Raw genomic sequence first — 25,225 nt, 5'->3', positions numbered from 1 at the left:
TTCCCAAAGGGACAAAGCTCTGCAGCGACAGGAAGGCAGATCCAACTTGAGACATTTTCCTTTATGACAGGGCAGAAACAGTAGTGCAGAGCTGGAGAAGCCTTTATTTTAGGGGGTGTAAGAAGTTTAAATGTGGTCAATCTATCTGTGAGCTGCAAATTAGTCTAGGGATCTAAATTTAGTCTCAGGTCTACCAGGCATCTCAAGACGCCAAGATGACTCATGATAAATCCCAGCCTTAGTTTGTCCCTAGGCCTCTAGAGCACCACAGTTACTGGAACTTCACAGGTGCGGCCACTGCGCACACCTTCCTGGAAGCAGGCCCAGCCCCACACGCCATGTTCTCGGAGGAGAAGCCTTCTCTGAGATCCTCTCCTTTTGTTGAGAAAGGCCTGGCTAGAGTGCTTTGTGCAGGATGGTTCCAGTGCCTACACCCTAGGTCTGAGAAGCCACATGGCTCAGTGCCTTCAGGACATGCCCTCCCCTCCCCTCCCCTCCCCTCCTACTGTCGTTTCTGCTGAGCAGCTGGTCGTAAGGACCCGGGCCTTCAGCTTTCCCCGCGTGCTGGCTTTCCAATTTGACATCACTGACCAGGCACTAAGAGATTCCCAGGTGCTAGACGAGGTGAGTAACATGTCTGTCCTTCAGCGGCCTTTCACAGCCCACCTAAGGGCACCCTGCATCCAAGCACATTTCCATTGCCCAGCTGCATCCTTGGTCCGGGGGGCTGCTGAACAGTGGTATCTTCGTGGGTTTTCTCTCATGGAACACCACCAGCTTAATCCAGTTAAGGAATTCCTCATAACTTAGCCCTGTAGGTATTTCCTTAGGGGATAACAGGAGTTTTCAACTAAATAGAACAACCTTTTTTCTACTTCAGTTACGCCCTATAATGTTCCTCAGTATTTCATATTGGAAAGTAAACAATTCTGTGCCTGCCAGGGAACAGGAATCCTGGGAACTGTTTAGTTCAAAAGCACCGGGAAAGTGAGTGGCTGGCAGCCAGCAACCAAGGTCATCTTGACCCAGGAACACATGTTAGAAGAATGTGGAACATTCCGCAAATACTGGGTGCAGGGTTTAGCACCCCTGAAGATCGGTGATGGAGATGCTGTCTAACGACTATGAGATTATCAGTTTCATCCCGAATTCCCAGAAACAGAGAGGACTGGACAAAACTAGTGACATTAGGGAGAGGGGCGGCACATAGGCTGGTTATTCAGAAGAGGAAGCAGAAGAATGAATGCGCGCCTCACAGGCTTTCAAATGACTGTGGTGGTAAAAAGGCAGGTGCGCCATGCTGCCACTGTGGGAGACCGAGGAACAAGGGCCACAGGTACCCACACATCTCAGGGGCTGGCTTTCTTTGAGGGAATGCAATGGGCAGCTCACTGTCCACATTGTTTCTGAGCTCTTGGGAGTATTTTCTTAGAAAACAGTAACTTTCAATGTACTAACAATCCTTTTAAGTTATTCTCCATAAATCTGTCTTTTGACTGAATTACAAGCTTCTAGAGGGCGAGAGTTAGCAAGCCCCATGATGTCACATAGGCCAAGGAAGTTATGTCACTCCGCCATGGAGTCTCTAAATATGGGGAAACCAACTATCCTATTAACAATTCACCAACTGTCCATAAAACCCCGTTAGACCCAGGCTGCATGCCTTGCAGTGGGGGCCTCACCTGGCATCCTGCAGACAGGGAGACAGTGCAATCATGATGGAGCAGTCCTTGGCAGTCATGGCGACGCGGTACTGCTGCACCTGCAGGGGTGGGAAAGATCAGCTCCAGGTCACACAGGAAGCCTCTGCCCCCCCACACAACCTTCCTTCCCAGTAGCCAAGTGTGGGAACTGCTTCCTGCCTCAGAACCTGAGGGTGGGATTAGGAGCGAGGGCCACGGTGAGCACGGGCTTCAGGAGGTCGCCCTGTGAGAGCACCTGGGCCAGCCCTCAGTGCCACGGGGCTGCTCAGAGGCCAGTACCACCCCCTGACCTCTCACGGCAAGCAGTGTGGGACCCCGACTCCAGACCCTGAGACGGATGATCTGTCTTCAGCAAGGTCACCACAGTCGGCCTTTGGAAGGAAAAGCAGTAAGCCACCTGAGCCCCGCATGTTGGCCACACTCAGAGTATCAAGTGAGTATCACTTGACACCTGCAAGAAGAGTGCAGGGGGTGTTCAGCAAGGCATCGCTTAGAACGACATTCCCTCCGGAACATCATACAGCCACCAGAGACAACGGCAGACGGCCACCCTTCTACAGGCTGTGCATGTGTTAACTTGCTCCACCCTCACAGCAGCCCAACAGGGCAGCACGGCCGGCATCCCACTTTACAGACAAGCAACAGACACAGAGATCACTTGTCTGTCGTGCCCTGCTCGTCAATGGCAAGGCAGGGACTCAAACCCGGTACGCTGGCTCTGACATTTGCACTCTTCAACACATGCTCCAAGCTATGTGGGTCTGTCCATACTGACCAGGGACAGCTCAACACACACCACACTGTCAGAGTCGACATACGTAAAGCCGTACATGTGCACATGTGTGTGACGCGGGCAGGGAGAAAGGTGAAGGACAGGCACCACAATGCTCACAACGGTCTCCTCTACAGAGCAGAATGTGAGGCACTCTCTCCTCTTCCTTCTTTGGACTTTCATATATGGTTTGCATTGTTTTAGATGGCATAGCTCTCGCTTTCACAAAAATAAACAGTTGTAAAAGAAAAGGAATTGGGCCTCACACATCACTGGCCTCAATATTTGTACTGATGACAGACCATCATCTCCTGTCTCCCTTTTAACCACTCCCCTCAATTGCATATAACCCGGAGGATCTGGCGTTCGAAAACATCCAAGCTGCACTTTCCAAAGGGCAGGACTGGATGGGAGGGAGTGGGGAGAACCTCAAAGCACGGATTTAGCTCAGGCCCGCACACTATTCTTGGGGCCTGAGAAAACCTTTCACAGCAGATGGAAATGAGCAGCTCCTATCCTTACACTCTATTCAGTTAGCTAGAGTACAAATGGATCAAAAGTTGATTCTTAGGAAACTAAACTCTTGGTGGGAATGATTAAGGGAGTGTCCTAGCCCCTTCAGGCCGCTATCACGAAATGCCCAAAACTGGTAGCTTATAAACAACAGAAACTTGTTTCTCACAGTTCTAGAGGCTGGGATGTCCAAGACCAAGGCGCCAGCAGATCTGCTATCTGGCGAGAGCCGACTTCCTTATCCACAGCCCTCTTTTCACTGTCACTTCACATGGTGAAAGGGGCTGGCTTGCGCTCTGGGGTTTCTTGTATAAGGGCCTGAATTCAAATCATGAGGGCTCCACCCTCATGACCTAATCACCTCCCAGAGGCCCCACCTCCTAACACCATCACCTTGGGAGTTGGGATTTCAACATATAAATTTGGGGGGGTAAGAGGGTAAAACATTCAGACAGTAGCAGAGAGGGAGAGAAATCAAATATCAGACATCTGGAATAAAAGAGCATACTTCAGATCCTATAAACATGAAAAGATAATAAAAGAACATTACCCAACAACATCATATGCCAAAATTCTGAAAACATAGATAAAACAAAAAATTTCTAGAAAAATACAACTTACTAAAATTTGAAACTTTCCTACAAAGACAACTATGGGGCCTAGCTGGTTTCACAGCTGATTCTACAAAGCATTTAAGTCAGAAATAATACCATTCCTTTTTTTTTTTTTTTTTTTTTGAGACAGGGTCTCGTTCTGTTGCCCAGGCTGGAGCACAGTGGTACCATCACAGCTCACTTACAGCCTCGACCTGCAGGGCGCAAGTAATCCTTCCATCTCAGCCTCTCAGGCAGGTAAGACTACAGGTATGCACCACCATACTCGGCTGATTTTTTATTACTTTTATTAGAGACGAGGTCTCGCTATGTTGCCCAGGCTGGTCTTGAACTCCTGAGCTCAAGTGATCCTCCCACCTTGGCCTCCCAAAGTGTTGGGATTACAGGTGTGAGCCACTGAACCCGGCCGTTGTTAATCCACCTCTTCCAGGCAACAGAGAAAGAGTAAACAGACCATCTTTTAAGTGTTTTACGGGCAGGTCTAGGCCTCGACACCAAGGCTGAACACAGACATTACAAAAAGAGAAAGCACAGTTCTTATCACTCATAAACATCTGCCAAAATCCCTAAACAAAATATTAGCAAACCCAATTATCATCATACAGAAAAAGAACACATCACAACAAATTGCGTAATTAACCACGTTAACAGAAAATATTTTGATCATATGATCATCTCAATAGAAATAGAAAAGGCATTGATAAAGTTCAACATCTGCTCCTGATTTTAAAAAATCCTCTTAATAAATCAGGAAAAGAAGGGAACAAACTTCTTTAATCTGATGTCAGCCACTTAAGGAAAAAAAAACCTACATTAAACAATTTACTTGATGGTAAAATGCTTTTGAGATTTGGAACAAGACTAAAATTCATACTATCACAAATTAACTACATAAAGTGAAGTAAAATAAAGAAGTGAAAGGTATAAGGATTGGGAAGGAAAGGGAAAACATCAAATTCACAGACTACGATTACATATAAAGAAAATCCAAAAGAAACTATAATCGTTAGGATTAATATAAGTGAGCAAAGTTGATGTATGCAAAGTCAAAATAGAAAAACCAATCACATTACTGCATAATCAAACACTTTTAAAGTAAGATCTTTTTAAAGATGCCATTTACATCTAAAACCATCAAATATCGTGAAATTAATATAAGACCTCTCTGAAGAGAACCATAAAACATTTTTATCAGAATAATATATATATATATATATATATATATATAAAAGTTTAAATGTCCATGTTGGAAGACTCAGTATTGTATAGATTTCAACACTCATCGTTATTTTAACGCTACACCATGAAAATCCCAGTGGCTTTTTTTTTAGTTTTTAATTTTTGTGGGATAGCAGTTTTGTTTGTGCTTTTCCTGCAGAACTGAGTGAGGTGATTCTCAAATTCATGTAGATATGCAAAAGGTCGAGAACAGCCAAGATATGCTTGAAGAAGACAGAAGGATTTGTCAGATATCAAAGCTTGTTATGACTCTATAGTGTTCACAATTTCTGTGACGACAGGATAATTCCATTTGAAAAGAAAATAAAACCCCACCTCCTGCCATTTCAAAAATCAGTTTCAGACAGTCACCCAACAAAATGTGAAAGACAAAACAATAAATTTTCTAAAGATATGGCAGGAAAATATCTTCAGGACCTTAAGGCAAAGAAAGACTTCTTAAAAGGGAAAAAAACTGGTAAATTAGGCTACATTAACATTATGAACCGTTCTTATAAGGACTCCATTAAGAATCAAAAGACGGGCCAGGCACAGTGGCTCACACCTGTAATCGCAGCACTTTGGGAGGCCGAGGCAAGCAGATCACAAGGTCAGGAGATCGAGACCATCCTGGCTAACATGGTGAAACCCCATCTCTACTAAAAATACAAAAAATTAGCCAGGCATGGTGGCAGGTGCCTGTAATCCCAGCTACTCGGGAGGCTGAGGCAGGAGAATGGTGTGAACCCGGGAGACGGAGCTTGCAGTGAGCCAAGATCGCGCCACTGCACTCCAGCCTGGGCGACAGAGCGAGACTCCGTCTCAAAAAAAAAAAAAAAGTCAAAAGACAAGCTACATAGGCTACATAGTGGGAAAAGATACGTACTGGACACAAAATTGACAAAGGGCTTCTATCCAGAATATACAAAGAATGCCTTCAAATCAATAAGAAAAAGACAACTCTACCAAAAAAAATGAGCAAGAGACTTAAATTGTGACTTAAATAGATCACAAAAGGAAAAATCCAGTAAACATATGAGAAGGTACTTAATCTCATCACAAGATACCACTACACACACACCAGAATGGGTGAAATTCAGAAGACCCACAACTAAGTGTAAGAGATGGTGTGGAGCACAGGTGACTCCTAACCAGTTGCAGGGAACATAATCAGGTAAAACTGTTTTACAGTAGCTACTCAAACTAAGTATACTCATCCCTGTGGCCCAGAAATCCCACTCCTAGGGATATATCCAAGAGAAATGTGTGCACATGTACACAAAATCTGTACAAGAATATTCATAACCGCCAAAAACTAGGAACAACCCAAATGTTCATAAAACAGCAGAACAGATAAATTGTAGTACACTAAGTCCTCACTTAATGTTGTCACTGGGTTCTTGGGAAACTGTGACTTGAAGCCAAACAATGTATAACAAAACTAGGCCAGGCACAGTGGCTCACGCCTGTAATCCCAACACTTTGGGACACCAGGTGGGAGGACTGCTTGAGCCCAGGAGATCGAGACCAGCCTGAGCAACATAATAAGACTGCATCTCTACAAAACATTTAAGAAATTAGCCAGGCATGCCAGGCACAGTGGTTCACACCTGTAATCCAGCACTTTGGGAGGCTCAGGTGGGTGGATCACGAGGTCAGGAGTTCCAGACCAGCCTGGCCAACATGGTGAAACCCCATCTCTACTACAAAATACAAAAATTAGCAGGTGCCTGTAATCCTAGCTACTCAGGAGGCTGAGTATTACTTGAACCCGGGAGGCGGAGGTTGCAGTGAGCCAAGATCGCACCACTGCACTCCAGCCTGGGTGACAGAGCAAGACTCCATCTCCAAAAAAAAAAACAAAGGAAGAAATTAGCCAGGTGTGGTGACACATGCCTGTGCTTCCCAGCTACCTGTGAGGCTGAGGTGGGAGGATCACCTACCTGAGCTCAGGAGGTCAAGGCTGCAGTGAGCCATGATCATGCCAGTGCACTCCAGCCTGGATGATGAAATGAAACTCTGTCTCAAAAAAACAAAAATAAAAACAAAGCCATTTCTTTTCTCATCGTTATGATAAAACAACATTGAACAAAATGATGTTATTTGAGGACCTGCTGTATAGGTCACTTCACTCAAAGTCACAGTTTCCACGAACCTGTCAAGGATGCTGAGAAAGGACTTACTACATATCCATTCATGGATCACTCTAAAGTAAATAGAAATGTGGCAATAAAGTAAATAGAAATGTGGCAATGGGTGCACTAGCAAAGGTGAATCTCATAAATATTACACAGAGCTAAAAAAAAAAAAACAGGAGACATGAATATATACAGCATGATCTCGTAAGTCAAGTTCAAAAACAGGACAGACTAAACTACAGGGATGTAAGTCAGTACAACAGTTAACCCTGGGAGGAAGGAGAAAGGTCTGGTTGGATGGGACAACAGGAATTCTGATCGCTGCCAGTGTTCCATGTCCAAATATAAGTGGTGGTTCCATAAGAATTTTTACTTTGTGACAAGTCAGTGGGTTGTATATTTTTTTCTGTGTACCTTTCTGTATTTGCTAGTATTTCACAATGATTAATGAAGCAAAAGTTTAGAAAATTAAAACATTTAAATATTAGTAATATCTAGTGTTCGCAAGGACATGGGGAAACTGTCTTCAACTGTTGCAAGAAGAAATATAATTAGTAAAATCTTTTGGGGAGGACAATGTGACAGGATCTATCAAAAATAAACCCTGCAATTTTACATCTAAAAATCTGTCTTACAGAAATGCTATGTTAAGTGCACAACGGTAGATGTACAAAAATGTGAATGTCAACGTTATTTTTAATACCAACAAATTAATACCCAAGTAACTAACAGTGGTGTGAACACACTAAAGAGACAGGATTATGGAGGACATCCAACAGCCCTTCTAAAAACAACTAGATCCCTGAAACCGCTCCTTTTAACGTATTGTTGAGCTTGCATAAGGTACGGAAAATCCCTAACCCAACCCCCCTCTTCTCACCACCCACCCACAAAGAGCTGCAACTAGAGTTTTGAGCATGAAGCAACTGGGAAGGCTGAGCTGTCCTATAGTCCAGTGCCACTATCAGCACTGATTCTAGGAATAAGCCACAGGGTAGAGGATCTATCTAAACCAGAGACTCTTCCCTTTTGCCAAAGATCCCTATCCTCTCTGGAAGAAGGCATCCCCTATTTGGGTCTCCAGGATTCCTATAGATTAAGATCAAACAAATCAACAAGGCAAACAAAATCAAGCAAGGCAACACGGATGAGTCAGCCAAAATAAGAGATTTTTTTTTTTTACCACCAAGGTTTTATTGTATCTGATATCAGAATATAAAATAACTTCATAAATTGCTTAAAGAAATAAAAGACAGAATTTTGAAATAGACAAGCCATAAGGAACTAGAAAAAAATACCAAGGAGATGTGAAAACAAACCAAATAGAATTTTCAGAAATTAAAGATAGAACTACTGAAATGGGGCCAGGTGCGGTAGCTCACGCCTGTAATCCCAGCACTTTGGGAGGCTGAGGTGGGCGGATCACAAGGTCAGGAGATTGAGACCATCCTGACTAACACGGTGAAACCCCATCTCTACTAAAAATACAAAAAATTAGCTGGGCGTGGTGGCAGGCGCCTATAGTCCCAGCTACTCGGGAGGCTGAGGCAGGAGAATGGTGTGAACCCAGGAGGCGGAGCTTGCAGTGAGCCAAGATCGCACCACTGCACTCCAGCCCGGGTGACAGAGCGAGACTCCATCTCAAAAACAAAAAAAGAACTACTGAAATGGAAAACTCGATAAACAAGTGAAATGGCAGATTAGACACAGCTGAATGAATCAATGAACTGGAAGATAGAGCTGAAAAAAGAAAAGCACCTGGAATGTAGCACAAGGAGACAAAGAGATGAAAAATATGAAAGAGCAGTTAAGATGTGTGGGAGATAAAATAAGGTTTGACATAGGTCAAATTAGAGTCCCAGAAGAAGTGAATATGATAATGGAGAAGAGAAAATATTTGAGAAAATGAGAAATTTCCAGAACTAATAAAAGACATAAATCCACAAATAGAGAAAGCATAACATACACCAAACAGGAAAAATATAAAGCACAGCACACCCAAATCACATTGCACTAAAATGTCAAAAGGACAAGAAAGATGTAGAGAAGACCTTAAAAGCAGCCAGAGAGAAAAGACAGATCACCTACTGAGCAAGGACAGACTAACAGAAGACATCTTAACAGCAAAAACCAGATGTTGTATGAAATGTTTAAATGCTATTAAGAAAAAAAAAAAAAAACAGAAATGAACCCCTTCTGTGCACCCAGATAAAAAATTATTTTCAAAACTGTGGACAAAATATGAATATATTCAGATACAGAGGGAATTTACCAAAAACCCTTCACTAAGATAGCTTCTAAAGAATATTCTTCAAGAAGAGGAAGAAAACTATAAATATCTGTAGGCCAATAAATTAGAAAACTTAGATAAACTGAACACTTCCCTAAAAAGACACAAACTACCAAAACTGACTTAAAAGCAGACAATATGATTAGACCTATAACAATTAAAGAGAATGAATTAAAAATAAAAAAACTATCCACAAAGAAAAGCCCACTCAGATGGCTTCACTAGTGAATTCTGTCAAATATTTAAAGAATAATTAATACCAATCCATCTCAACTTCTTCCAAAAAATAGAAGAGGCTGGAACACCAACTCATTCTATGAGGCCAGTGTTACACCCCGATCCCAAAAACAAAGATATCACAAGAAAACGAAACTACACACTATCTTAAGAATATGGATATGAGAATCCTCAATAAAATAATCAAAAACTGAATCCAGCAACATATAAGAAGGACAAGACGCCATGACCAAGTGGGATTTAGCCCAGAAATACAAAGTTGGTTTTAACACCCGAAAATAAATTTATGTAATACACCACATTAACAGAATAAAGGACAAAAACCACATGATAATCTCAAATGATATAGAAAAGGCATCTAACAGAATCCAACACCCTTTCAGAATAAAAACACTCAGCAAATCAGGAAGAGAAGGGAACTTCTTCAATCTGATAAAGGAATCTACAAAAAACAACTAACATCATACATGACGATGAAAGACTGAACACTGTCCCCATAAGACCAAGAACAAATCAGGGATGTCTACTCCTGCCATTTTTATTCAACATTGTACTGGAGGCTCTAGTCAGGAAATTACACAAGAAAAATAAATCAAAGGCATCCAAATTGGAAACGAAGAAGCAAAACTATTTCTACTCACACATGATCTTAAATAGAGAGAATCCTAAAAAAATCCACTAAAAAACTATTAGAACATACAAACTCAGCAACGATGAAGGCTACAAGATCAATACACAAAATCAAATTGTATTTCTACACCTGAATACACTTGTAATGAGCAATCTGAAAATGGAATTCAGAAAACAATTCCATTTACAACAGCATTAAAAAGAAAATATTTTAGAAATAAGTTTAACAAAGAAGCATAAAACCTTAGTTTACACTCTGAAAACTAAGTAACAATGTCAAAAGAAAACCAAGATCTAAATAAATGGAAAAATATCTCATGTTCATAGATCAAAAGACTTACTACCCAAGGTGACTTACAGATTCCTCAAGTCCCTATGAGAATCCCAGCTGGCTTCTTTGTAGACGAAGCTGATTCTAAAATTCATATGGAATTACAAGAGGCTCCAAATAGTCACAACAATCTTGAAAACAAAGACCAAAGTTAGAGAACTCACACTTCTCCATTTCAAAACCTACTAAAAAGCAGTAGTACTCAAGACAGGGTACTGGCATAAGTGCAGACATATAGATCAATGAACAACTGAGCATCCAGAAATAAAGCCATACATCTATGGTCAACTGCTTTTCAAGAAGGATGTTAAGATCACTCAATGGGGAAAGAATAGTCTCCTCAACAAATGGTGCTGACCGGGCACGGTGGCTCACAACTGTAATCCCAGTACTTTGGGAGGCTGAGGCAGGCAGATCACTTGAGGCCAGAAGTTCAAGACCAGCCTGGCCAACATGTCAAAACCCTGTCTCTAGTAAAAATACAAAAAATTAGCCGGGCATGGTGGCACATGCCTGTAGTCCCAGCTACTTAGGAGGCTGAGGCAGGAGAATCGCTTGAACCCAGGAGGCAGAGGTTGTTGCAGTGAGCCAAGGTCGTGCCACTGTACTCCATCCTGGGTGACAGAGCGAGACTCTGTCTCAAAAAAAAAAAAAAAAAAAATGGTCCTGGGACAACTGTATATCTACATGCAAAAGAATGATGTTGGAGCTGGGTGTTACGGTGCACACCTATAGTCCCAGCTACAGGGGAGGTTGAGGCAGGATTACTTGAGCCCAGGAGTTTGAAGCTGCAGTGAGCTACGAACACACCACTGCACTTCAGCCTGTGTGACAGAGCAAGACCCAACCCTGTCTCTGAAAAAAAAGAATGATGTTGGACCTCTACCTGAAATCACATACAAAATTAACTCAGAATGGATCAAACACCTAACTATAAGAGCTAAAACTATAAAACTATTAAAAGGGAACATGGGAAATCTTCATGACCTTAGATTTATTTAGCAATGAATTCTTAGATATGACACCAAAAGTATGAACAACCTAAGAAAAACTAAACTGTACTTCAACAAAATTAAAAATGTTTGTGCATCTAAGATATTACCAAGAAAGTAAAAAGACAACCAACAGAATAGGAGAAAATATTTGCCAATCATGTATCTGATAAGGGTCTAGTAGCCAGAATATACAAAGAATTCTCAAGATAAATGACACTATTAAAAAGTAGGCAAAGGGGGCTGGGCATGGTGGTTCACACCTGTAATCCCAGCATTTTGGGAGGCCGAGGTGGGTGGATCGCTTGAGCTCAGGAGTTCAAGACCAGCCTGGGCAACATGGTGAAACCTTGTCGCTAACAAAATACAAAAAATTAGCCAGGGATGGTGGTGTGCACTTATAGTTAGTCCCAGCTACTCAGGAGGCTGAGATTGCACTACTGCACTTCAGCCTGGGTGACAGAGAGAGATTCTATCTCAAAAAAAAAAAAAAAAAGTGGGCAAAGGATCTGAATAGACATTTCTCTGAAAAAGATATATAAGTGGGCAACAAGCACATGAAAAGATGCTCTTAGTCTTCAGGGAAATACAAATCAAAACTACAAGATACCACTGCACACTCTCGACGACGGCTAAAATCAAAAGGACAAGTAATAACAAGTGTTGCTGAAGATGGGAAAAAAATAAAGACAACTTCATACACTGCTGGTGGGAAGATCGAACCGTACAGCAATTTTGGAAAAGTCTGCCCAGGTCCTCAAAAATTTAAACATAAAAGTGCCACTGGACCTAGCAATTCCACTCCTAGGCATATTACCCCAGAAAAGTGAAAACGCACATCCATGCAAAAAAACCCTGTACCCAAATATTGATAACAGCATTGAGCATAATAGCCAAAAAGAGGAAACAACCCAAATGTCCATCAATGGATGAATGGATATGTCCACCCCATGGACTATTACTGAGCCATGTAAAGGAATGAAGTACTGATGCATGCTACAGCATGGATGAACCTTGAAGACATCAGGCTAAGTGAAAGAAGCCAGCCACAAACGACCACACATTCAATGACTCTGTTTATATGCAATATTTGGAAGAGACAAGTCTACAGCAATAGAAAGTAGACAGGTAGTTGCCTAAGGCTAGGGGTCATGCGGAGACAATGGGACGATAGCTAAAGGGTACAGGGTTTTTACTGAAGTGATGAAAATCTAAAATCAACTGTGCTGATGATTGCATGTATCTTTCAATACAGTCAAAACCACTGCACTGAACACTTTCAGTGGGTAAACTGTATGGTATATAAATTACACCTCAATAAAGTTGTTACAGAAAAGAAGGAAAATGGAGAAATAGCTAAGCTACAAGAATGTTAGGCAGTGATATGGAAAAACACATGGATAAATCTAAACAAACATCTGTGTAAAATAATACTCTAAATTATGACTAAAAAAAAAAATACCAAGACAAACAGAACAATACTGCACATAAGTTTGGAGAGACAACTGGAATTAAGTGTCCCAAGTCCTTATATTGTGTGTGGACTGGGAGTATGAAATAACTGATTAGACTTTAAATATGCAGGATCAAATTGGACAAGACACCACAAAAGGGAGAGAAACAGGAGTAACTTCCAAACACATAGAGCAAAAAATGACATAAAAAAAACTAATAAGTAAAAGTACACAGAGGTCAAAAAACTATGGGCTGGGGGCCAAATGCAGCCCACCACCTCCTGTTTTTGTTTTCCTGGAACTCAGACCCACTCATGTTTTCTCCATGGCTCCTTTTGAGCTACAGTGGCCAGGCCGGGTACCTGCAACAGGGACCAGACATTACAAATGTCTGCTGACCCCCTGCTACCAGATACTACACAACAGACAAAAGCAAGAGTTATTGGGGGCTTCAGTCTCCTGAGCACTGAAATGAAGACAATATTCCCTCTTTTCTTCAGAGGTACACAGTTCAATTTTTTTTTTTTTTTTTTTTTTGAGATGGACTCTCGCTCTGTCACCCAGGCTGGAGTGCAGTGGTGCAATCTTGGCTCACTGCAGCCTCCACCTCCCGGGTTCAAGCGATTCTCCTGCCTCAGCCTCCCAAGTAGCTGGAACTACAGGCAAGCACCACCATGCCTGGCTAATTTTTGTATTTTTAGTAGAGACAGAGTTTTGCCATGTTGGCCAGGCTGGTCTCAACTGATCCACCTGCCTCAGCCTCCCACAGTGTTGGGATTACAGGCGTAAGCTGCCGTACCCGGCCTACAGGGTTCAATTAGATAAACAATATGAGTGCAAGAACTTTTGTGTAGGAAGGAATGTCCTCAGCCTACTCCTCAGCTTCAGCTTCACAACTACCCTCTTCAGGTTCAATTACCAGAAGCTAACTTCCTACAAGAGAAAAAGGGCAGGCCCTTCTATGACAGCACGGAAAGACCTCAAGCCACGTTTCTCCCACCAGTAACATCTTGCAAAGCTACAATATCACAGCAAGGTGAGTGATGCTGACACAATCCACAATCTTATTCAGATATCTCGGGTTTTACATATATGCGAGTGTGTATGAGAGTGTGTGTGTGATCACACGTAGGTTCATGCATCCACCACCACAGTCAAGATACAGAACAGTCTGATCACCACAGGGATCCCCTGGTTTGACCTTTTATAACCACATCTACCTCCCTTGTTCCTCCTTGCCAACCCGTGGCAACCACAAATCTTTGCCATTCAAGGATGTTATACACACAGAATCATTCAGTGTGACCTCTGGGGATTGGTTTTCGTCACCAACAAAGCCCCCTGGAGGTCCACCTGGGCTGTTTAGCAAGAGCCTGTTCCTTTTTGGTGCTGAGCAGAGTTCTGTGGTATGAATGCACAGTCTGTCTGACCCGCTGGAGGTCACCGTGGAAAAACATGTGGGTGGTTTCCAGTTTTTAGCTGTTACAAAAAGGGCTGCTGTGAACATTTCTGTACAGGTTTTTTGGTGAGTGTCAGTCTTCATTTCTCTGGGATAAATGCCCAGGAGCGCAAGTACAGGGTAATTCCGTGTTTAGTGTGTAGGAACCTTCCAAACTGTTTTCCAGAGTGACTGTGTCATTTTCCATCCCCATCAGCAACGGATGAGAGATCCAGTTTCTCTGCACCTCCATTTGGTGTTGTTTCAGTGTCTTTATTTTAGCCCTTCTGCTAGTTAAGTAATGTCTGCTTTAGCTGCTTACAACACTACATTTACATATAAGGTTAAAAGATTAAAGTAAAATTAAAAAGTAATCCATACTTATTTTGTGGAAAACTGAAAAATACAGAAATACATAAAAAGGAAATAAAGTCCTGTTTCTTCTCTTAGGAAAAAACCCGCCACACTGCTGTTTATACCTAAATCAACGTACCCAAGTGGCAGACAGCACGAGGCAGGTGCCACTGCTTTCTTCTCACCCCAGGGCTCCACTTGGAACTCTCCTCACCAGGATGACAACTCTGCCCTGGGCCTCTGCTAACATCCCTGTGGCCCTTTGCGTCAGAGGCTCACCTGAGGCTTTACCAGACATCCTCAGTTCTCCTCAAAACAGACAGCTGCAGCCCCGGTTAAAGAAAGCACTGAGGGCTCTTTCCCAAATGTGAGCCACAGACATGTCAACGGGACAGGGCAAGTGGGTCCCAGGGCTCCAGGCAGCGGTGCATGCACATGTGGGGAGGAGCGCCAGCTCGCTCCAGAACAGGTTTCCTCACTGCTTATTGTCCTGTAAAGGCTTTGGCAGCCTAGTAAAGCCTAAGGGCCTCTCTCAGAATAACTTTTTTTTTTATGAGATGGAGTCTCGCTCTGTCGCCCAGGCTAGAATGCAGTGGTGCAATCTTGGCTCACTGCAATCTCTGCCTCCCAGGTTCAAGTGATTCTCCTGCCTCAGCCTCCCAAGTAGTTGGGACTACAGACGCCTGCCACCACGCCTGCTTAATTTTTTTGTATTTTCAGTAGAGGCGGGGTTTGACCATGTTAGCCAGGATGGTCTCAATCTCCTGACCTCATAATCCACCCGCCTCGGCCTCCCAAAGTGCTGGGTTTACAGGCGTGAGCCACCACACCCGGCCCAGGATAACATTTTAAAATGTGTAATATAAAATACAGGTGGCAGAAATGTAAAATACAAAAAAAAAAAAAAATGTTTGAGACGGGGCTTGCTCTGTCACCCAGGCTGGAGCACAGCGGTATGATCACAGTTCCCCGCAGCCTTGACTGCATCCTCCTACCTCAGCTTCCCAAGTGGCTGGGACTCTAGGCACACGCCACTACGTCCAGCTAATTTTTTTGTTTTTCTTTTGTAGAGATGGGCGTCTCACTATGTTGACCAGGTTGGCTTCCAACTTTTGGTTTTAAGTAATTCTCCCACCTCAGCCTCCCAAAGTGCTGAGCCAAAATATTTTTAAAAACAAATGTATTCTGTAGTAATATGTAACATTTAATGCAGTGATGAATAAACCACATCTCAAAGTGTCTGCAGTTACAGTGTGAGACGGAAAGTCTGTTTTTTTATTCTCTTAGTGGCAAACTCCTGGGTCCTGATGAACCCACAGGCTCATTGCCACATTCGTAATGGAAAGAAATGCTAAATTCCAGGTACAGCTTAGTGAAAATGAAGATGCCATTTTTTTCCTATCCAAGCTCATGGAGCCCTGAATTTCACAGACCCAGGAAGTACAGGGCCAGTCCTCTTCCCTAAGAGACTCCTGCAGGCTGTCCCTTGGCCTCGGTTCTAAGGGAAGGAAGCCGCCCGCATACAGCCAAGGGCAGGGCAGAGGCACAGGTGGGGTCCCAGGACCCTGGCAAGGGCCTTGTAGCAAGGGACAGTTGGCAGAGAGCCTGTTGTGGGCTGCTGAGAAGGCATGCAGATGGGTTGCAGATCGGCCGCCCCTGGGGCCTGACCCCACCAGGAACGGGCCAGGGCAGAACTCAACCAAGGGAAATTCCCCTTAAAACCTCAATGCACCACCACCTGCCCCGGTTCATCTGGGAGAAACTTCAGCCACTTCTTTTTGATCCCAAGTTTTCTGCTTTAAACCTCAGGGGTAGGTAATGGAAAAAAAAAAAACAAAGAACAAAAAAACAGATTAGTGCTAAGAAGCTAAGGATCACACAGCAAGTTTTTGGATGGGTCTGCCCACCTTCGTTAGCGCGAAGGCCACTGTCCCGTCATCCTCAGTGGAAAGGTCAAGCAGCTTCTGGTAAAATGCTTCATCATAAGGCCCATCTATTTGTAAGGTTTTTCTGAAGAAGAAAGCACAATAAAAGCAGGATGACAAAGCCGCACAGAGGTTGTTTCTTAAACTGCTAACACAGTCTACAAAGCCCAGCACCACTAAACATCACACATTTTGTTTTGAAAAACACATAACAGATCTATCTCCCTCATGTTAAACATCAAGGTTTTTAACAGAACTTAGCAAGACCAGAACCAGTGAGCCTTGAAGCTGAGCCTTCTCCTGTTCATGACAAGTAGCAACCTGCGTCAGAGATGCAAGGAAGACCAGCGAGGAAGGAAGAGGATCCTGGCCCCGACTGGACACCGCGGGTGTGGACCCCAATGACCCGCAGTGAAAGCCCAGGACAGAGGCTGGGCTGACACAGAAGGACCTGCAGGAGCGCTGCTCAGCTGTGGAGCAACACTGCCCTCTGCAGGCTCGGCCCCAACTTGGGGTTTCGAATTAGCAAGGTCACAGACGTGCTTTCTTTTCTAGAAACAAGTGACCCTGTTCCTCCTTTACAAGGCACTACATTCCAGAGCAGGCCTGGGCACCTGGGAGCAGAGGACTGGGGTAGGAAGTGGCCGGCATGCTTCATCCTCCTGGGAAGCTGTGCCTTGGGAGGCGCATTCTTACCCTGCCCACCCCCACAGTCTCCTCTCAGGGCTGCCCAAGAGGGGGACCGCCCGACCTCACCTCTCCTCGGGAAACTCTTCCAGGTATCGCTCAACCCGGTTGTACAGAGGGTAGAGGCCTTCGATGTCCAGCAGGTCCAACATCTGCACCTGGAGGGTTTTGTACAGAAGACAGCCCTTCGGTAACCCCGAGCGCTCTGGGGTGTTTTTTCCTACCGAGAACATCAGGGGAAAACGAGAGCATGTTGATTATCAAAGAACGTGGAGGGAGACACAGGCCGGCGCAGACCGCAGGGCTCATCCTGGGCTCCGCCATACGGGCACCGCCACAGGCAAGGACTGGACCCTGGACTGGCGCTAAGGACAGACGAGATGACGCTCCCGCCTCACAGAGCTGCTGGAGCTGCAGCGTGCCTGGACCACACTGGATGCACCAGGCCAAGCACAAAGGAGGGAGCAAGAAACGCACATGTCCTGCCTCGTGCCTCTCCTCTCCCAACACAACTCTCAGAATGTCCTTTAGATTCCACCACAACAGCCCTGGAAGTCACTTTATGATCTAAGTTTAGACATAATCCTCATTTTAAGTCAGGACACAAAATTTCTTTTTCTTTTTTTTTTTTTTTGAGACAGAGTCTTGCTCTCTGTGGCCCAGCCTGGAGTGCAGTGGCGTGATCTCGACTCATTGCAACTGCAAGGCAAGGAATTTCTAAGATCCTGCTGACATCCTAAATCTGCAAGACCACTAAAGGAGGAAAACCCTGGGACACTGTCTGCAGAGTCCAGAGCCATGAGCCCACACTGAGAGCCCACACTGAGAGGCAGGTAAGACCTGGGCTGGCGACAGGCACGAGCTCAGAACCAGCCACACAGAGCCACAGACAGGGGTCAAAGCCACTGACAAGGACCTGTTATATCATAGGGACAGAGGCAGAAACAAAACTCCACTTGCCACTCACAGTTGTTTGGCACCTGTGCTGTACAGGGTGCCAAGTGAGCTTGGGAGGTACCAAGTCCCAGATCATCTCCTGCCACTGAAGGGAGCAACCATCTCCCACAAAGAACCAAACTACAGGCAAAGACACAGTAAGAAAGGTGTCCATGCAGGGGGAAAACTGTAGTCAGCTGCAGATTTCACTAGGACCCGGCACGAAAATGCCAACGTGCAGGGAAACAGGAGTAAAAGTTCATATGCCCAACTAGAGGGGATTTGTTAAAATTACAGCAGATCCATGCATGGTCAATAAAGAACAAAATGCATGTGATCTCCAGGCGCCGTGGCTTACGCCTGCAATCCTAACTTTCTGGGAGGCCAATGCTGGCAGATTGCTTGAGCCCAGGAGTTCAAGACCAGCCCGGGCAACATGGAGAAACCCCATCTCTACAAAAAAAAATACAAAAATTAACTAGGCGTGGTAGTGCGTGTCGGTAGTCCCAGCTACTCAGGAGGCTGAGGCAGGAAGATCACTTGAGCCCTGGAGGTGGAGGTTGCAGTGAGCCAAGTTCACACCACTGCACTCCAGCCTGGGCAACAGAAACAGACCTTGTCTTTAAAAATAATTAATTAAAAAAAAAAAACATATATGTGATGATATAGATACAGATTTATGCTAGTTAAGTAAAGAAAGTCAAGTTACAAAATGACATGTAGAGTATGATCTTATTGTTTTAAACTGCACATCCCAGCAGCCAGGGCCCAGCTCCACTCCCTCCTGTCTGTGTCCATGTCCAAAAAGGTCTGCAGGAGCCCCGGGGTGCTGTGGCGCCTCCTGTTGGTGCCCCCAGACCACCTCAGCAACTGGTGCCATCTGTCGTTGCAGACACAGTTGGCTTCCTTAAAAGCAATTATGTGCCCAGATTATAGGCATAATTTTAACAAAATTTTCTGAAATGATCAGGAATCACTTTCATAACAAGAAAAAAAAAACCCCACAAAGTTCATTTGTAGTAAGAAAACATGGTGGCTCATGCCTGTAATCCTAGCACTTTGAGAGTCCAAGGCAGGCGGATCACTTGAGGTCAGGAGTTTGAGACCAGCCTGGCCAATATGGCGAAACCCTGTCTTTACTAAAATACAAAAATTAGGTGTAACGGTGCGCACCTGTACTCAGGAGGCTGAGGCAGGAAAATCACCTGAACCTAGGAGGTGGAGGTTGCAGTGAGTCGAGATCACACAACTGCACTCTGGCCTGGGTAACAGAGTAAGATCCTGTCTTGAAAAAACAAAAGAAAAAATTGGCACAGATAATAAGGCAGGGCTTAGGGTATGGGTTGGTTTCTGGTTGCACACAAGCAGGACTGCTGTCTTCAAACCATCTCAGGCTCCCAGAGACCATGGGGTCTCTATGGGCTGCCAAGAATCACGGGCAGCGTCAGCTCATGAGATGTCAGGACACGTGGCAGCGGCCAGGCCCGGCTCCTGTCTGCAAGGAAGGCGTCCCGCAGTCCAAAGGCCCCATGGGTCTGTGTCTTCACCCCAGACTTGTGAAGACACCCCATTGTGGTAGGACCCAGCCCTGCAGGATTTCTGTGCCTCAATTCTCTCTGTCTAAGGAACAAGCCAAGGAAAACCTGTCCCCCGGGTTGCAATGAGGATCCAACAGGATACATAACATGGTTGAAAACATTCAACAAACCAGAGAGGACCACAACATATGGATGATATTCTGGGGGAAAATCCTACAGCCCAAATGTGTCCTGCAATTTACAGATGCAGATAAAAGGCAAGAAAGGGAGTCTGCATCTGGGGGTGAGAGGCAGCGAGGCCCCGTGCTGGGAGCCCTGGTGTAACCAGGTGGCATCCCCCAGAGCCCCCAGGAGGCTGTGCTGACCGCTTGGCCACCCATGGGGACTGCAGAGTCCCAAGGCCCCTGCGGCCCCCACCGCCTACCTGGGGAAGGCTGGGCCCTACCTTGGCAGCGAAGGCTCCTACTGAAAGGGCTGGCTTCGCAGACTCGCGGGCCCTGAGGCCCGAGCCCCGGACTCAGGGTGCCTGCCCGGCCCTTGTCCGAGCCACTCAGCAGCACCCGTGTGATCACGTGCACCAGCTCCCTGATCACAGCCCTTGTGCAGTGGGGCCCACTGGCCAGGCCATTGGAAGGGAAGAAGAACGGCTTCAGGTGGTGTGCAAGCTCGCTCCAGTCAGCCACGGGGCTCCGGGCATCTTTGCAGCCGTAAATCAGCTCACCATTCTTCAGGCAGGGAAAAGAAAGAGGGAAACATCAAACCACCAAGCTTGTAGGAAAAGAACTCAGTCCCCACCACCAGCATTCCAGGCAGCGGGTGAAAGCCAAGGGCCCTGATGCTGTCCACCCAATCTGGGGCCGCTGCATACTCTGGCTCCTCCAGGGAAATCCACCCTCACAAGCCGTGCTATCAACCAAGCACCAAACCTCAAGACATGAAAAGGAAGGAAAGTTTCAAAAACTAAAGAGCAGTGCCCTGGCCTGACCAACGCCCCCAGACAATGATCCACAGTATATTCAGAAGCCAAGAGCAAATGCTCACCACAAGTGACAAACTCCCAAAGCCACCAGCCCAGTTACTCAAGAACCTGAGGGCCTTGGCTCTGGCCCTGAGCAGACAAACGTGAGGATGGCAGTCAGCACCAGCACCACAAACGAGTGTGTCCTGGGGTTCAGGCCACGCCCAGGGTGACCCCAGTGCTGGGTGGTACAGCTGAGCCAGATGGTGGGAGAAGCTGCTGGCATCACCAGTATGGTCCATGCTCAAGACCGTTCTGCCTTCTTAAATCAAGCCCAGCAAAGAAACTCCTTACAACATCAACATTTAGATTCACACATTCCCAGGGCACAGGCAGGGACATCTGCTGCCATGCCCAGGGGGAGTCAACACCATGACTCATGGGGGTCTGGATGGTGCCCAGGGGAAAGGCCCCTGACAGCGGCCAACCCCAGGAGAGTAGCAACTCTTTAAACCTTATTTATTTCTTTTTTAAAAAAAATTTTAATGTTTTTGAGACAAGGTCTCACCCTGTTGCCCAGGCTAGAGTGCAGTGGAGCAATCAAAGCTCACTACAGCCTTCAACTCCCAGGCTCAAGCAATCCTTCCACCTCAGGCTCCCAAGTAGCTGAGAACACAGGTGCACACCACCACACCCAGCAAATTTTTTTATTTTTTGTAGAGACAGGGTTTTGCTACGTTGCCTGGGCTGGTCTTGAACTTCTGGCCTCAAGCAATCCATCTACCTCAGCCTCCCAAAGTGCTGGGGTTACAGGTGTGAGCCACTGCACCTGGCCCACACCTGGAACTTCAGAGCTTTCAGGGTTTTCTGCCTTGCTGGCTTTCAATACTGAACCGGACCAGATCGGCGGGAGAGCTGATGGAACGCACAGTAGGTAACATGCCTTGGCGGTGCCCTGTTATCTTAAAATCATTCTGCATCCCTTCTCTTAATCCATTCCCTTTTCAACTCTTTCGAAACAATCCTAATCCTCAGGACTTTTCCATGCTGATTTTGACAAAAGTAGCAGACAGCCAGAGTTCCAGAGACATTAGGTGCAGGCCAGATGGGGTCAGAAAAGGGTCCACATGGGATAACATGCCAGCCTTATGACAGGCTTCAAACAAATCCCTGATGAAACAGAATGTATCTTCAGGGCTTAAATATCGAGTTTATAAAAATAAATTATATAAATATGAAATAAAAACTGCCTGTGAAATATGTCTTCCTTTCCTGGATTTGGGAAGGTAGAGGCAGACAGGGAATGAAGCCAATTCACTGCCCAGCAGCCAGCGCCATGGGTTTCTAACCAAGACCTGGGGAGGCAGGTCAAGAGCAGGCCCCATCTGCCCACTGCTGAGAGGCAGCCAGCCAGGCAGCAGGACGCCAGCCATGTGCAGCAGCGAGGAGAGGGGCCAGGGCTTCCAGTTCACCAGTCACCTCGTCCAGACCACGGCACATAGGAAGCTGAGAGGCCCACACTCAACAGCCCTGCCTCCTCTGAAGGATCCACCTGCGATGGCTGTCAGCTCCTGCAGGGAGCCCAGGACTCTGTCCCCAGGTGTCACTTATGTGTGATCATGAGGCTACAACTGGGACTGAGGTAATGACAAGGGGGACCCCAGAGGATACATGTCTAACAGGGACCCGGCACCCTGACTGCCACCCAGGCCTGCCCTGCCCTACATCTCATCCCCTCTCTCCCCAGCAGCCTCTCCTCCGCAGATGCCCCAACCCTGCCCGGCCCCACCCCCACCTCCTCTCCCTTGGACACCACTGCCAGCAGCAGGCCAGGTCACACCAGCCCAGATAGTGCCAGAGCCATCCTCACCCACAGTTCACCCATCTGCTTATAAGGGGAGACCAAGGCCCACCCAGCAACTGGTGGGGCTTTGGTCGAGCACCCCAGGGTCATGGACAACCCAGGGTCACTCAGATGCTATGCTTGTGGAATCGTGCTCAGAAAAAGGTCAGGGAAAGACAGGTCTGGAACTGGAAGGTCCAAGGTGATGACTGAACCAGTCAGGGCATGAGGACCCCAAAGGGGATGTCAGACACACATGACGTGCAGCCCAGCCCAACACCCTCATCTGTGAGGTCACTTGAACCTTTGCCAGCCCCACCCTGAAACCACTGTAGAATCAAAGCAGCTCTTACCTTAAATATCTTCAAGTTGTTCTGTGCCTCCTGCAGCAAACTCTTCAAGGCAAAGTGCATTCTCTGTTTGTTTCTAAAAGGGAAAAGCATTAACATGCTTTAAATGCAGCTGGAACTGACCTGTCCCTGCACACACACCTGCTCGTGGCTCAGAGGACATGCTGGCTACTCCCAGGGGCCGCTGGGAAACCCAGAGTCCAACTAGGTCCAAACAGTGACATTCTCCCCTCACTACAGCCCCACCATGGGGTCCCTCCCCGGAGGGTCACAGACGCAGCTCCACAGCCTGACACGCACTCACCAGAGATGTGGGGGTTGGCCCTGACCCCGGACTTTTGGGAGATGTGAGGGACCCAACTGAGGCACGGGAGTGGGAACCCCACCAGCTGCATCACAGCCCAACCCGAGACGGGTTAAGGGCTGCTATGCCTCCCTTGTTCCTCCTGCCGCAACTTCCAAAGGCTCAGGGGCAGCAGGAGACCTCTGATGGGCCACGAAGGGAGTGCCGGGAGCCAAGGAGAGGCTAGAGCCCCAGGGAGCCCTCGTCCTCCAAGCGAGGAGCTGCAAGGATGGCCTCCTCCCCTACCCCCGACGGAGGAACCTCTGGAGGCCAAGCTGCCCATGCAAGCACACGAGCCTGATCCTGCCAGTAGGGACAGCCCACAAGCACACATTCAGAAAGGCGTCCAGTATCCATGCACTCTAGCTGACTCCCAAAAGCCTGCATTCTACAACATTCCAGGGAGGTTTCCCTACTTATGTTCTGACACGTTAATAAATTCTCAACAATGAATCTTTATTACTGAATGCTTCACAATTCACAGCCTTTAGGTGCACAGGGAAATCCACATGGGACCCACAGGTGAGGGCACCGCCAGACTCGCTGAAGCCATGGAGTGAGCGGTGTTGGTGCCACCTTCTGAACGAGCATTCCCAATGTTTGTGAACTTTTTAACTTCCAAAGACAACTCTGCATTCGATCTTTGTTCCCGGAAGTTTAAAAGAGCATCTAACCAAAAGCACTGACATGATGACCAGGCACGCACTCAGAGGCAGTGCTGAGCACTGACAAAGGCAGGGGCACGAAATGAATGGCTGGAGGACAGCAGGGGAAGAAAGAGGAAAGAAACTCACGCAGTGGAGCGAGAAAAACCGGACTCACCAGAACAGCTCTGCAGTAACAGGGGTCCCAGGGAGGGAAAGGAGATTGGAAAGAGGAGCTGTGCTGATCAAAAAGGACAGCAAAGGCTCACAAATCTACATCGCTCTGTGGCCAAGGACTCTCTCCTGGGGGTGTGAGGGGGGGGTGCCTGAGTTGGGGCAGGGCACTGCCATGAGTCCCAGGTCCCGCCTCTTTCCACCTGCTCCCACCCTCAGCCCTGCCAGCATCCTCTGCTGCCCCTTCAGCCCCAGGGCCTGCTCGCTGGGCCCCCAGGCCCCACTGCGGACTGACCCTCCCCAGCTCCCAGCCACTACCGCCTTCCTGACCACAAAGGCTCTGGCCAGGACCGGACTCTGGGCTGCCCCAGGAGAGTAGTGTGCAGGATGCACAGCAAAGCTCTGAAGGCCGGGGAGCGTGGAGGCAGGCCAAGGTGGGGAGCAGAGCCCAGGCACCTGATCAGAGGCTGCAAGCAGACCTTGCCGGAGCAGAAATAGCCACTGCAGCAGCAGACTTTTTAATATCCACAGAGGAGGGAGAGATCAAAGGCACAAACAACCAAACTATGAGGGCCCAGACAGATGGAGGTCAAGGCTGAGCACCAGTTGATTTCTGACATAAGTAGAAGACAAATCTGGTCACAATTCGGATGAGGAAACAACCAAAAGTGAGCAAGCACGTCCAACTGTGAGCACAGAGACAAGGCACGGGGCACAAAGCCCCAGGTGTCTACAGCGCTGATGGCAAAAGAGAGCCCTGAAGACAGAACAGGGCCTTCCCTGCCTTCCTACCTCACGAAATACCCCCCACCAGGCACTGGCCCCCACCCCACCCATCTCCAGGGAACCTGACACAAGGGGGCAAAGGAGAAGTGTTCTCTTACCCTGAGTAGAGATCAAGGGGACAGTATTTGCTGATCTGCTTCCACTTCCCAGTTGCTACCTGTGAAAACACCAACAGGAGGGCATGAGGTGACTGGTGCTGGTGACTGCACTGTGCCAACTGAACACACAGAACAGCATCAGTGATGAAGACAATGAAGACGAGCTGCAGCCTTGCCCCGGAAAAGGTGCCGCCACCTTTGCAGGTGCACATCACTAAGTGGCGGAGGGAGCCACTTGACTTCCATTCAAGGAAACCTT

General features: G+C 46.6%; 1 protein-coding gene across 4 annotated transcripts in view; it reads right to left on the bottom strand.

Annotated features, from left to right (window-relative positions):
• Nucleotides 1-25,225, bottom strand: part of IPPK (inositol-pentakisphosphate 2-kinase) — a 56,084-nt gene that overhangs the window by 3,270 nt on the left and 27,589 nt on the right. The window contains exons 7-14 of one of the 4 annotated variants that reach the window (XM_054658900.2): nt 24,967-25,025; nt 22,925-22,997; nt 20,216-20,495; nt 17,366-17,516; nt 16,592-16,694; nt 6,764-6,839; nt 1,683-1,762; nt 545-825 (exon numbers count right to left, since the gene is read on the bottom strand). In XM_054658900.2, the coding sequence (XP_054514875.1) occupies nt 667-825; nt 1,683-1,762; nt 6,764-6,839; nt 16,592-16,694; nt 17,366-17,516; nt 20,216-20,495; nt 22,925-22,997; nt 24,967-25,025 (981 nt within the window). In that variant the 3' untranslated portion in view covers nt 545-666. Of the gene's footprint in view, nt 1-544; nt 826-1,682; nt 1,763-6,763; nt 6,840-16,591; nt 16,695-17,365; nt 17,517-20,215; nt 20,496-22,924; nt 22,998-24,966; nt 25,026-25,225 lie in introns of those variants that run through there. The other 3 variants (XM_054658901.2, XM_016961142.4, XM_016961141.4) reach the window with 3 other exon arrangements.

This window comes from Pan troglodytes, chromosome 11 (genome assembly GCF_028858775.2).
Source record: "Pan troglodytes isolate AG18354 chromosome 11, NHGRI_mPanTro3-v2.0_pri, whole genome shotgun sequence".
NCBI classification, from domain to species: Eukaryota; Metazoa; Chordata; class Mammalia; order Primates; family Hominidae; genus Pan; species Pan troglodytes.
This window is presented reverse-complemented; position numbering and strand designations above follow the sequence as displayed.